This window comes from Oncorhynchus mykiss, chromosome 26 (genome assembly GCF_013265735.2).
Source record: "Oncorhynchus mykiss isolate Arlee chromosome 26, USDA_OmykA_1.1, whole genome shotgun sequence".
In the NCBI taxonomy this organism is placed as follows: Eukaryota; Metazoa; Chordata; class Actinopteri; order Salmoniformes; family Salmonidae; genus Oncorhynchus; species Oncorhynchus mykiss.
Window position 1 is genome coordinate 12,565,171 of NC_048590.1, and position 13,702 is coordinate 12,578,872.

Consider the following 13,702-nt stretch of genomic DNA (forward strand, 5'->3'; position numbering starts at 1 on the left):
TGTAGCTGGGGAGTTTAACAGAGCTAATTTGAGACAAGGCTAACAAAATTTTATCAGCACATTGACTGTAGCACTCGCGCGGGCAATACTAAGGACCACTGCTACTCTAACTTCCGCAATGCATACAAGGCCCTCCCCCGCCCTCTCTTCGGCAAATCCGACCACGACTCCATTTTGCTCCTACGTCCTATAGACAGAAACTCAAACAGGATGTACCCTTGACTAGAACCATTCAACACTGATCTGACCAATCGGAATCCACGCTACAAGATTGTTTTGATCGTGCAGACTGGGAAATGTATACACTGATTCGGTGAGTGAGTTTATAAGGAAGTGCATCAGAGATGTTGTACCCACTGTGACAATTAAAACCTATCCTAACCAGAAACACTTTATTTACCCGCTTTGAGGACAATACAGTGCCACCGACACGGCCCGCTATCAAGGACTTCTCCGTGGCCGATGTAAGACATTTAAAAATGTTAACCCTCGCAAGGCTGCTGGCACAGATGGCATCCTTAGCCGCGTCCTCAGAGCATGTGCAGACCAGCTAGCTGGCTGGTGTCTTTACGGACATATTCAATCCCAGTCTGCTGTACCCACATGCTTCAAGATGGCCACCATTATTCCTGTACCCAAGAAAGCAAAGATAACTGAACTAAATGACTACCACCCCATAGCACTCACATCTGTCATCATGAAGTGCTTTGAGACTAGTCAAGGATCATATCACCTCCAACTTACCTGCCACCCTTGACCCACTTCAGTTTGCATATCACCCCAACAGGTCCACAGACGATGAAATCTCCATCACACTGCACAATCCTATCTTGACAAGAGGAATATCTATGTAAGAACGCTATTCATTGACTACAACTCAGCATTCAACACCATAGTAACCTCCAAGCTCATCATTAAGCTTGAGGCCCTGGATCTCAACACCACCCTGTGCAATTGGGTCCTGGACTTTCTGACTTGCCACTCTCAGCTGGTGAAGGTAGGAAACAACATCTCCACTTCGCTGATCCTCAACACTGGGGCCCCACATGGGTGCGTTCTCAGCCCCCTCCTGTACTCCCTGTTCACTCATGACTGTGTGGCAATGCACACCTCCAACTCAATCATCAAGTTTACAGACGACATAACAGTAGTGGGCTTGATTACCAACAACAACGACAGCCGACAGGGATCGTGGACTTCAGGAAACAGCAGAAGGAGCACCCCCCTGTCCACATCAATGGGACAGTAGTGGAGAAGGTGGAAAGTCCTCGGCGTACACATCACAGACAAACTGAAATGGTCCACTCACACAGACAGTTTGGTGAAGAACTTCAGGAGGCTGAAGAAATTTGGCTTGTCATCTAAAACCCTCACAAACTTCACAGATGCACAATTGAGATAATCCTATCGGCTCCATCACCGCCTGGTAAGACAACTGCACCAGCCTCAACCGCAAGGCTCTCCAAGAGGGTAGTGCGGTCTGCACAACGCATCACCTGGGGCAAACTACCTGCTCTCCAGGACACCTACAGCACCCGATGTCACAGGAAGGCCAAAAAGATCATCAAGGACAACAACCACCCGAGCCACTGTCTGTTCATCCCACTACCATCCAGCAGGCGAGGACAGTACATGTGCATCAAAGCTGGGACCGAGAGACTGAGAAACCGCTTATATCTCAAAGACTGTTGAACAGCCATCACTAACACAGAGAAGATGCTGCCTACATAGACTCAAATCAATAGCCACTTTAATGGATCACTGGTCATGTAATAATGTTTACATATCTTACAGTATGTACATATGAGATGAGTTATGTATTTTATACCATCTATTGCATCTTGCCTATGCCGCTCGGCCATCGTTCATCCACATTTTTATATGTACATATTCTTATTCCATCCTTTTACATTTCTGTGTATTAGGTAGTTGTTGTGAAATTGTTAGATTACTTGTATGATATTACTGCACAGTCGGAACTAGAAGCACAAGCATTGCTACACTCGCATTAACATCTGCTAACCATGTGTATGTGACCAATAAAATTTGATTTGATTAACAACTGGGTTGAAACAAGTCAAAATATTTTAACTTCAATTACTTTTTCGAAAATCGAATTAGTCTTTTGTCGAAACAATGAAATCACACTGAAAATGTTGGTTGAAATAACATGGAAATCATGTAGATTCCATCCGTCTCCCAGTGACAGGCATACACTTTCCAGTCACGGCGGGCTGAAACCTTACCACCTCTGTTGCCCATGCCTGCCTGTTTCCCAGACTCTGCAGGAACCCAATCCTGTATTCATCGCTAATGCTTCATTAAAGATTCATACATTTTAGTGGTTTATTGAGGGCAGTCCAGAAACTGTACTGTCAGCGGCATGGAAAGGTCACAGGAAAAACTGATATTAATAGGTGCACTGGGATTCTTCTGCCGTCGCCATCGATTTTCTCTTAAATGTGACTAAATATCAACGGGTCTACAGGTGGGAGAGTGGCTTCTATGGAACCTGTGTGGGAGGAAAATAGTTCAAGTAAATTTGGAGGTTTTGGGCTTTGACTGGAATAGCAGACATTTCCTATCGGTGAAACTGTATGGTCGTCATTTTGGTGTATAGACGTTTATGTGTGTTTGAAAATGTCTGTTTATATGCTACTGTGCCAAAAATGGGATATTGGTATCCATACTAGAACCAGTTTCCTGGATTACTATGACCAATTCTGGACCAAGAACTGATTTAAAAAAAATCTGTGTCCGGAAAAACTGGCCTACAAGATGCATTACATACAATGTCACAAAATGCTCCATCCATGAAACACTTGCTGTCTGTGTCCCAAAGGCACCCTATTCCCTACATTGTGCACTTATTTTGACCAGTGCCTTATGGTCAAAAGTAGTGTACTATGTAGGCAATAGGGTGCCATTTGGGACACACACACTTTCAATACTTAGCGCACTGCTAAGGGGCCTTTTAATGCCGTCTCAGATATCAATGCTCGTCTGGTATCGTCGCCATCCTCACAGAATGAAATAGAAGCCAAAAGCATCTAATGAAACTAAAACAGGTTGGCTATAGTTTACACAGATTTTAATAATAGTCCTGAGAGCGTTGCGCTAGCAATGCCAAGATTGTGGTTTCAATTCCCGCATGGATCAGACAAACTGTATTCACCCACTGTACTTGAAGGGGAAGTTTCCTGGCACAGATTAAGCCTAGTAGTGGAAGAAAATGTAAAATCAATGGAGAATCTCCATTGAAAATGCTTTTTAGTCCAGGATTAGGTTGAATCTGTGTCCAGGAAACCACCCTGAAATTGCCATAAAGGATTAATATAACAATAGCTGACTAATCATACACTTTGCTGATTGACTGGTTATCACAGACATTATTCGTTCTGAAATGGGCTCAGTTGGTAATAATGTGTTTAAGATGTAACTGAACCCATGCTTTTGTGATAATTGTTCTGGAATCTAATATAAGTCTAGCGTTTCACTCGCTGCCCGGACATCAGCCTTTCTATTGCATTAGTAAATTAATCAGACTCCAACTACTGTGTCCACCTCGAGTCTTAAGAGAACACTTTCGTGTACACCTGGGCAGACCTAGCGATATGGGGCCTGGTTTTAAAATGCATTGAAGGGCCCCCCTAGCCGAAATTATCCCTGGTAAATTAACTGCTATGATTATCTGACAATTAAAAATACCTTGTTCATATAAGTGTTTAATTTCTTTGAAGCTATGAAGCTGTCACACAATGTAAAATGTATGAATAACATACATTTTACATTAAACAGTCAGTGTGGGCCCCAGTTTAATTTAAAACCTATGAAACATAGCTAAGGCAGCCTGTGTGTACATACACACACACTCGCTCTCAAACTCTACAATTTTGTAGATTCACTGCCTTAAATTGCGCATTCCAAAAACATTTGTGTTCAATTACCTTCTATTAAACAAAATTGGGGGTTAAATTGTGTGTATGGATGACATTTGCATGGCCGGCCAAGAACCAGCTAAATGACAGGACTCCTTGTTTGTTGTGCTGCAAATGGATGTCTTTACCCTTAACAGCATTTCATCTTCAAATCCCCCTTTACCACTATTGAGCCACAGGCAGCTACAGATCCCATTTCCTAATAACCAACACACAAACTCACAGGCTACTCTCTCTCACACACCCACACCCACACAGTGGTAATAACAGTGCTAAGATGTAAGAATGAACAGAAAATCAGCTCTGACGATAATGGATAAGATCAAATAAATTATCTGGATTTTAGATTTCTTGAATTGCTCGATTTAAAATAGAACGGATACCAAGCTCAAAACGAGATAGGGAATAGGGCAGAAAGGTAACTGGGCTGTGTGCAGACAACTGAGCATATCGGTGGGCTAAGCATCTCTTATCCAAATTGGGGATAGTGGAGTACTACAAATTCTGCCCATGTGATGTTGGCTGCTGGCCAATGTTAGCGTTCGTTTGAAGCCACCTTTTGATCATACATAGGTTTATCTTATATCGAAAACACTAATTAGTGGATATGAGGATGGCATCAAATACCCACCTTGCCTGTTTGTAAAAATCTCCATACACAAAAGCACATGGGCACCACACACGCAAGCACACGTAAATGCGCACACACACACACACTTAACAAATTATTTTTGTAATTCAGAGCAGCTGCAAGTGGGTATACTGTTGCCAATAAACAGCTATTTACATCACCATAAAACTCTGCTACAGCCATCATGGCACAGAGCCAACAGCATGCACAGTGCCAGCAAACACTAAGTAGCAAACTACCTGTTAAATGTGTGAATGTGTGTAGACTGCACACAGACACCATACACACGTGCCGTTGAAATAGGATGTACGCACATTCATAGCTGACGACATAGGTATGTTTGTTCTGAGTTGCATATTTCTACCGAAACATTTTGCCCTGCTGAACACGGCCCAGTGTTTGTTCATGCTCCTCCCTCCATCCATCTCTCCATGAGACATTGACCACACTACACCTCCTCTCATCCAGTTTATTACTTTATTTTTTAGCAACAAAAGGGAACAAAAGAAAACGAAGGCTCCAGAATTCCCTTATCCATTTTTTCTTAAAATGTCAAACAAAAAATGCAGCACTATGCTAATGTGTAAGTAAAATAACATTTCAAAAACAAAGAGGGTTAAATAAGGGTTTTTCTTTCAGATACACAATATTATTTTACGACAATTCAATTTCTATTACATTTTTCCTCCCCGCTCTGCTTGTAGCCCCACAGCCCCACCTATGGCCAGGCCCCAACCTCTCACTCAGTGTTTGCTCTTTGGCAAGAAGAGGTGTGTGTGTGCGTGTGTGTGCGTGTGTGTGTGTGCGCGCGCGCGAGAGAGAGCAAGCGAGAAAATCAATACTGTGGAGAAATGAGAATGAAAGAGGGAAGGATTAATGGAGAGTAAGGTGGGTGAGAGCAAGACATGCTGTCTGGAAACGGAATGGAGAGAGTGAAAGGAGAAAGACAGTGGTGTGCGACGGGCAAGGGCAGGAAGAAGAGAATCTGTGAAAGAAAGAGGGAGTTAGAATCCCACCGAGGGGTCGGGGATGGCATCGAGAGACAGAGGCGTCGCAGAAACATTTCAAACAGTGGGGGCTGATGGGAAATTAAGTCCATGGCTAAGATATTATGGGTTATATCGAGCGAAACCTGAACAACCATGAGCGTCCCACTGAAGAACTTTGTCAAAAGGTTCTCCACAAATTCAGCACAGTCCAATGTGTACCACTTGATTTTGCTTAGCTGTCATTGTGCTCTGCGCATGTGGGCTGAACTGTATGTAAGAGTGTTTGTGTATGTATGTGCGCATGTGTGCAGGGGGAACCAGATTCCGATAGAGGCACATATAGAGGTCTCGTGACAGCTCTTTGCTTTTGTGTCCATCTTAGAAGTTTATCCTTGGCCAGCACCTGTAGTAGCATGAACATCATGGCCAAAGTAAATCTCAAGGGGTGTGTTTTCCGTCTCCATAGCGACTGAAACTCACTCGGGAGATGGATTAAATCCCTGACAGACAGACTGTTCCATTTTTAATCCAACCCCACTAACTAGGGGACGATCGGTGCCTGTTGTCTAGAAAGGAAGTTCTCTCTCCCAAGATACAGAAAATGGCTGCTGTGTCAACAGCAGCAGGCAGGTCAGAAAGGGAGGGGGTAAGGGGAAGGGAGTTGCAATAGTCCAACCCCCCTGCCTCTCCCCCTGTAAACCCCTCTCATTGGATTCTCCCACAACCTGAGGTGGTGGTGATGATGATAGGGACAGTTGCAATAAGCAGCAGATGGCTTTAGTTTTTTCTGAACAGGGATGTCCCTGATCTGGAGATGGGAGGGGTTAAGGCTGAGAAGCAGTGGTGGGTGTGACATGCTCAAAAGTCATAGGTCAAAATCACAAAACAGTGGAGGGAGAGGGATTCAAGGGATGTCTTGGGGTGGTAGGTGCTCCTTAGGTACAGATCTAAGATCAGCTTAACCTCCCTTGCATCACACCCTTAATCAGTGGGTTGACCTGAACTAAAAACTGACCTTAGATCAGTGTTTAGGGGGTAACTTCATCCCACTCTGTGATAGTGATGACACGAGGGGGCTCTGGTCTTTATTATGAGGTTGGCAGACAGGGAAGTGACAGATAGGTGGCTTTAGCAGTCCCTTGTCGGGGCACGAAAACTAGAAGTGCTTTGTCTGCTTATTTGAGGTAAGAGCATTGTCACAACAAAAAGTGGCAGTGGGGACAAAAGTGAGTATAAAGTGAGCATTTGTCTCCGTCCCCATTTGCCACCATTTCCCCGAAGTCTCCACTTACACACTTTCTCACATTGATTTAACAACGCAACCAATGCTTTACACCAATCCTATACTTTTAAGAAATCCATGACGGGGTCTGTACAAGTGCACATTTCTGGATAAAGATGAATGATTTAGGACGCAGTCTCCTCTTCCTCGCTCTCATCGTCGGGGTTGGGGGGGGGTTCAGGTGCACTCCTCACCGATGCGCTGGCATGAGCGGCCCACCTTGCGATCCAGCTTGACCATCTTGAGGATGGCTTCTTCACGCCCGCGCCCCAGGTGGTCGAAGACGCAGTCGTGCTGCTCGGGCAGCCGGTGGAGCATGCAGAACACATAGCCTGTTGGTGAGAAGGTGAGATGTTTTTTTTACTTTTTTTATATAGCATGAGTTGACATACCCAAAAATGTTGAAGTGGTGCTGACTATGCTCTTTGCCGAACGGAACGAGTGTGATCGTATACTCCCTTAAAAGACCTTTGCTTGAAAACTAGAAAAACGCATTATCAATAGTAATGTTTGTCCATTTTGAGAAGCTGTAGCCAGTATACACTCTCTCAAAATAGTCCGAATTAATCTAACAAGAAGTCTGTCATTCATTCTGACGTTTTGCCGAATAGATCTTAGTCGCACAATTTTACATCTAAGTAAGATGTTTGGTGAAGTATTTCTCAATGAAAAATGTGCATGAAAATGAGTCGTCTCATTAAAAGACTATTGAAGAATCCATACTGTTGACCAATCACTAATGAAGGGGCGTAGACTTCGGCTCCAAACTTCGGCTTGCCTCCAGAAAATAATGTGTGCCTGAACAGCCGAAAAAACCCTCACCGAAGTCCAAAACTAACAAAAACATCACAGAATGTTGTCATAGATGTACAAACTCTACCAAACTGTTTCAGCTGGGAAGCATACGTCTTATGGACATTTCCAAACCTAAATACATGTAATGCATTCTTCAACATAGGGGAGTTATGGAGTGGGGAGAAAATGAGGCAGGAGAAATGTTGTTCTCCTTTTTCAATTGGTTTACAGATGTGTCGTTGCACCAATAGTTAAACTCCCTTACTTTTCTGGCCCTCCCCCAGTTTTTTTAGGCATCATTTTGTCCTCTTTGGGAGCACCCTTGTTGTTAGACTACATATTTTGATGGTGATGGGCAGGAAAGGGGGACAAAAAATATTAAATGAAGATGTGAATAGATAGAGAGGAGATGGAGAAGGGGAGTAAGGGTGCAGAAGAGTGTACTTTTTCAAATTCTTTCAAAAGTTAAATTGGGCACAGACCACGATCCCCTAGCTACAGTATAGTGGCAACATTTTCTCTAATACGTCAATACATCCAGATCCAATTCAATAGAACAGAGACAAGCAAATGCATCTCCACATTGTAAAGCTTCAACCCCAGCTAATGCAATTGCAGCTAATGCAGCTACCAGGGCTTTGTGGAGGGCCGACACAATGGAGACTCAATGGGGAGGATCGCTGGTGGTAGTGGCTTCACTGGCAATGATACTCAGCCAGCTTAGCTCCTAAGGACTGAGAACAGAGTATAGAGAATAAAGTATTCTAATGCTATTATACTCTGTTCTCAGTTCTGTGTTCACGAGAACACCAATGAGTACATCAAACACCGGATCTCAAATCAGTCCTAAGAAGCAACAACGCCTGTCTTCAATACTCTACGCCTGAAGCATGTAATCACAAACCAATTCTTAGGAGCTAGGGCTGACCTCGAGTCAGTCATTAGGAGGTACAACACCCACCTTCTTGAATACACTCCAGCCTGAGTATCATTGTCAGTCAAAGATCCCTGATCTCAAATCAGCCCTTAGGAGCTAAGCTGCCTGAGTATCATTGCCAGTGAAGACACTACCACCAGCGATCCTCCCCATTGAGTCTCCATTGTGTCAGTCCTCCACAAAGCCCTGGTAGCTGAAAGGAGTCTCAATAATACAGAGAGAGAGAGCGACTCGTTAGTTATGTTGGGAGTCTTAATGTATTCGTTAATATGCATAATGTTCCTGACAGCGACGAACACTGATTAAAGTCTCAGAGCGACAGCGACCGAAGCGCCCTTTAATTGAAGAGTGGCAGAGGCAATTATTAAGCAATGCACAGGAATGAATAAAGAAAGATGTGGTTGTGTGTGGGGTGGTGTGGTGCTACAGCGGGGCTAGCATGGAGCCGAAGATAATGGTGGAAGAGGGAGTGGCTGATGGACACAAAAGGGGAGTGGGATAGGGGAGAGCGTGGCTTGGTGGGAGTATGAGGAGAAAGAGGTTTGGTGACTAAAGTAACTGGTGTGTGTCCCTGAAGTGGTGTGTGAGACTGTTGTGTACATATGGACACATGCACCGTACACACACACACACACACACACACACACACACACTCTGACATGTAAAATGCTAACAGATGTACCTACTTGTGTTAACAGTTAACACACAACTTCAAACAGAGCATGGTTAATATAAGATAAAGGGACAAAGCTATTGCACCGAAAAACGTTCACAGCTAAAAACAAAGCACAGCCAATAGATACACGGATCAAGTGAGGTACTTCTACTGACAAGCGGCAGGGAAAGTGCTTTCTCGAGTGATAGTAAACTTTGCTGTGAAAATGCTGCTAGCTCTGAACAGAATGTGCCATCAATTTGGCGGCGAAGCATTCAGTCACTAACAGCGAGACGTGTCATTAAGCCATCATTAGAATGACTTGTTGTCATAATAAATAGCAGTGCTAATAAAGCACGGGCGTTGGCTTCAGTAATGACACATTAAGTAGCCTACAACTACTGCTTTGTGGCTGAAATGATAGGCTTACTAACATGATATGATTGTTATCCGATACAGTATAAATATATACTATATATATAAATATATATATATATATATTAAAGAGGTAGCTCATTCAAAGTGATTTAGACTATTGATTTGTACTTGCTGTTGACAACATGAAAATAGGGGTACTCAACTATGCTAGTGCTAAATATTAGTAAAGTAATCAACACCAAGTTAGTTTAGCTGATTATCTGTATCCATCTAGTTGTCTCTAAGCTAAGGTATGGCCAATCAGAGTTGGGGTCACTTCCCTTCTAATTCAGTCAATTCAGGACGTGACCTGAAATTCCATTTAACCTTTTCTTAATATATACATATATATATTTTTTTTTTTAAACAGTTAAGAATATTGGAATTTCACTTAACTTCAAGAATTCACTGCAATAAAATGGAATTTACACCAACATTGTGGCCTATTTCTTTGAGTGAGGCCTAAATCTATGCCACCAGGTCTGCAGTTCTAGAAGACGAGGGTAAAGCAACGCTCAGTCCAGTTCTAATGCTCAAGAGGAAAGTAAAGAAAGGGAATCGCTTTCTGTCCCGGAATGAGGCCTAAACAAAAGCAGAAATGTGCTGTTAGATTTGTATTACCACTGAGAAATATCAGTACAGTATTTTTGTCAAGTCTGAGTATATACAGTGCATTTGGAAATTATTCAGGCTCCTTGCCTTTTTCCAAAATTTGTTACGTTACAGCCTCATACTGAAATTGATTAAATAGTTGCTTTTCCTCAATCTACACACACTCCATAATGACAAAGCTAAAACTGGTTTTTGCAAATTTATTAAAAACAAAAACAAAGAAATATCACATTTACATAGGGATTCTGACCTTTTCCTCAATACTTTGTTGAAGAACCTTTGGCAGCAATTATAGCCTTGAGTCTCCTTGGGTATGACGCTGCAAGCTAGGCACACCTGTATTTGGCGAGTTTCTCCCATTCTTCTTTGCAGATCCTCTCAAGCTCTGTCAGGTTGGATGGGGAGCGTCGCTTCACAGCTATTTTCCCATCTCTCCAGAGATGTTCAATCAGGTTCAAGTCTGGGCTCTGGCTGGGCCACTCAAGGACATTCAGAGACTTGGCCTGAAGCCACTCTTGCGTTGTCTCGGCTGTGTGCTTAAGGTCATCGTCCTATTGGAAGGTGAACCTTCACCCCAGTCTGAGGTCCTATGCGCTCCAAAGCAGGTTTTCATCAATAATCTCTGTACATTTCTCTGTTCATCTTTCCCTCGATCTTGACTAGTCTCCCAGTCCCTGCTGCTGAAAAACATCCCCAGAGCATGATGCTGCCACCATCATGTTTCACCATAGGGATGGTGCCAGATTTCATCCAGACGTGATGCTTGGCATTCAGTTCAAAGAGTTCAATCTTTGATTTATCAAACCAGAGAATCTTGTTTCTCATGGTCTGAGACTTTAGGTGCCTTTTGGCAAACTCCAAGTGGGATGTCATGTGTCTTTTCCAGAGGAGTGCTGCAGAGATGGTTGTCCTTCTGGACGGTTCTCCCCTCTCCACAGAGGAACTCTGGAGCGCTGTCAGAGATGACCATTGGGTTCTTGGTCACCTCTCTGACCAAGGCCCTTCTACTCTGATTTCTCAGTTTGGCCGAGCAGCCAGCTCTAGGAAGAGTCTTGTTGGTTACAAACTTCTTCCATTTAAGAAAGACACCACTGTGTTCTTGGGAACCTTCAACGCTGCTGAAATGTTTTGGTGCCTCGACACAATCCTGTCTCGGAGCTCTACGGACAATTCCTTCAACCTCATGGCTTGGTTTGTGCTCTGACATGCACTGTCAACTGTGGGATCTTATATAGTGGTGTGCCTTTCCAAATCATGTCCAATCAATTGAATTTACCACAGGTGGACTCCATTCAAGTTGTAGAAACATCTCAAGGATGATCAATGGAAACAGATTGCCCGAGCTCAAATTTGAGTTGTACAGCAAAGGGTCTGAATACTTAGGTAAATAAGTATATACTATATAAAAAAAATTATACATTTGGAAACATTTCTAAAAACGTTTTTTTGCATTGTCATTATGGGGTATTGTGTGTAGATTGATGAGAAACATGCTTTATTTAATCCATTTTAGAATAAGGCTGTAGCCTATCAAAATGTGTAAAAAGTCAAGGGGTCTGAATACTTTCCGAATGCATTGCACTGCGTGTCAACACAGGAATGTTAGCATACCTGCATTTGTATGAGAACGTGTGTGTGTGTGTGAGTGTAAGTATGTATGAGCCTCTGTGTTTGCTTGCATGTGTAAAAGTGTCCCATATGTTTGTGTAACCTTTATTTAACTAGGCAAGTCAGTTAAGAACAAATTCTTATTTACAATGACGGCCTACCCCGGACGACACTGGGCCGATTGTGAGAAGCCGTATGGGACTCCCAAAATCGTCCGGATGTTATACAGCCTGGATTCTAACCAGGGACTGTAGTGACGCACTGCATCTCAGTGCAAGAGGCCTTAGACCACTGAGCCACTCAGGAGACATGTAGGCCTATGTCCGTTTATGTTTTTATGAGTGCGTGTGTACTGACCACAGCGGCAGGAGCCGAGCTCTTGCTGTACCAGCTCCAGTTTGGTATGGCATCGGTGGCAGCGCCGGCTTCTCTTCTGCTTGGGACCCCCATTGGTAGATGACGACTCCTTAGAACCGGGGCCCACCCGTGCGCTCTTCTCTGGGGATGCGTCACTCTCTGACTCAGAGGCTGCTCGAACACAAAAAGAAAACACACACAAAAAGGCCACACCGATCCATTAAGAGTGTGTTTTAGTGAAGGGTCGTACGCGAACAAACGGCTCTTGTTGAACAAATCTTCATGGTGAACGTTAGGAACCTAAACACACCGATGAAAGAGATGTTCATTTGGCTCGCTGATTTGCATACTGCCACTACTGCTTGCTGAGGTCAAAACAAAGTTTTGCAGCAGATAACTTACAAAATAATTATAAGTCTAAGCCTCGGAAGTTTACATACCCTTTGGTTGGAGTCATTAAAACTTGTTTTTTTAACCACTCCACAAATTTGTTATTAACAAACTATAGTTTTGGCAAGTCGGTTAGGACATCACTTTTTCACCCCTCATGATGCCATCTATTTTGTGAAGTGCACCAGTCCTTCCTTTAGCAATGCACCCCCACAACATGATGCTGCCACCCCCGTGCTTCACGGTTGAGATGGTGTTCTTCGGCTTGCAAGCCTCCCCCTTTTCCCTCCAAACGGATGGTCATTATGGCAAACAAGTTTTATTTTTGTTTCATCAGACCAGAGGACATTTCTCTAAAAAGTACGATCTTTCTCCCCATGTGCAGTTGCAAACTGTAGTCTTGCTTTTTATGGAGGTTTTGGAGCAGTGGCTTCTTCCTTGCTGAGTGGCCTTTCAGGTTATGTCGATATAGGACTTGTTTGACTGTTGATATATACTTTTGTACCAGTTTCCTCCAGCATCATCACAAGGTCCTTTGCGCTTGTTCTGGGATTGATTTACACTTTTCGCACTAAAGTACGCTCATCTCTAGGAGACAGAACGTGTCTCCTTCCTGAGCGTTATGACAGCTGCGTGGTCCATGGTGTTTATACTTGCGTGCTATTGCTTGTACAGATGAACGTGGTACCTTCAGGCATTTGTAAATTGCTCCCAAGGATGAACCAGACTTGTGGAGGTCTCCAATTTCTTGCCTGATTTCTTTTGATTTTCCCATGATGTTAAGCAAAGAGGTACTGAAATTGAAAGGTAGACCTTGAAATATATCCACAGGTACATCTCCAATGGACTCAAATGGTGTCAATTAACCTATCAGAAGCTTGAAGGTAGGCTTTGAAATAAATCCACAGGTATATCTCTAATTTACTCAAATTAAGTAAATTAGCCTATCAGAAGCTTCTAAAGCCATGACTTCATTTTCTGGAATTTTCCAAGCTGTTTAAAGCCACAGTCAACTTAGTGTATGTAAACTTCTGACCCACTCAAATTGTGATAGTGAATTATAAGTTAAATAATCAATCGGTCTGTAAACA

General features: G+C 43.2%; 1 protein-coding gene across 2 annotated transcripts in view; it reads right to left on the reverse strand.

Moving 5' to 3' along the window:
* Positions 1–5,026: 5,026 nt before the first annotated feature.
* LOC110506258 (AN1-type zinc finger protein 3) overlaps positions 5,027–13,702 on the reverse strand; it is a 46,372-nt gene continuing 37,696 nt past the window's right edge. For both annotated transcript variants that reach the window (XM_021585692.2, XM_021585691.2), the window contains exons 5-6: positions 12,222–12,392; positions 5,027–7,172 (exon numbers count right to left, since the gene is read on the reverse strand). In XM_021585692.2, coding sequence (XP_021441367.2) covers positions 7,018–7,172; positions 12,222–12,392 — 326 coding nt within the window. In that variant the 3' untranslated portion in view covers positions 5,027–7,017. The remainder of the gene's footprint in view (positions 7,173–12,221; positions 12,393–13,702) is intronic.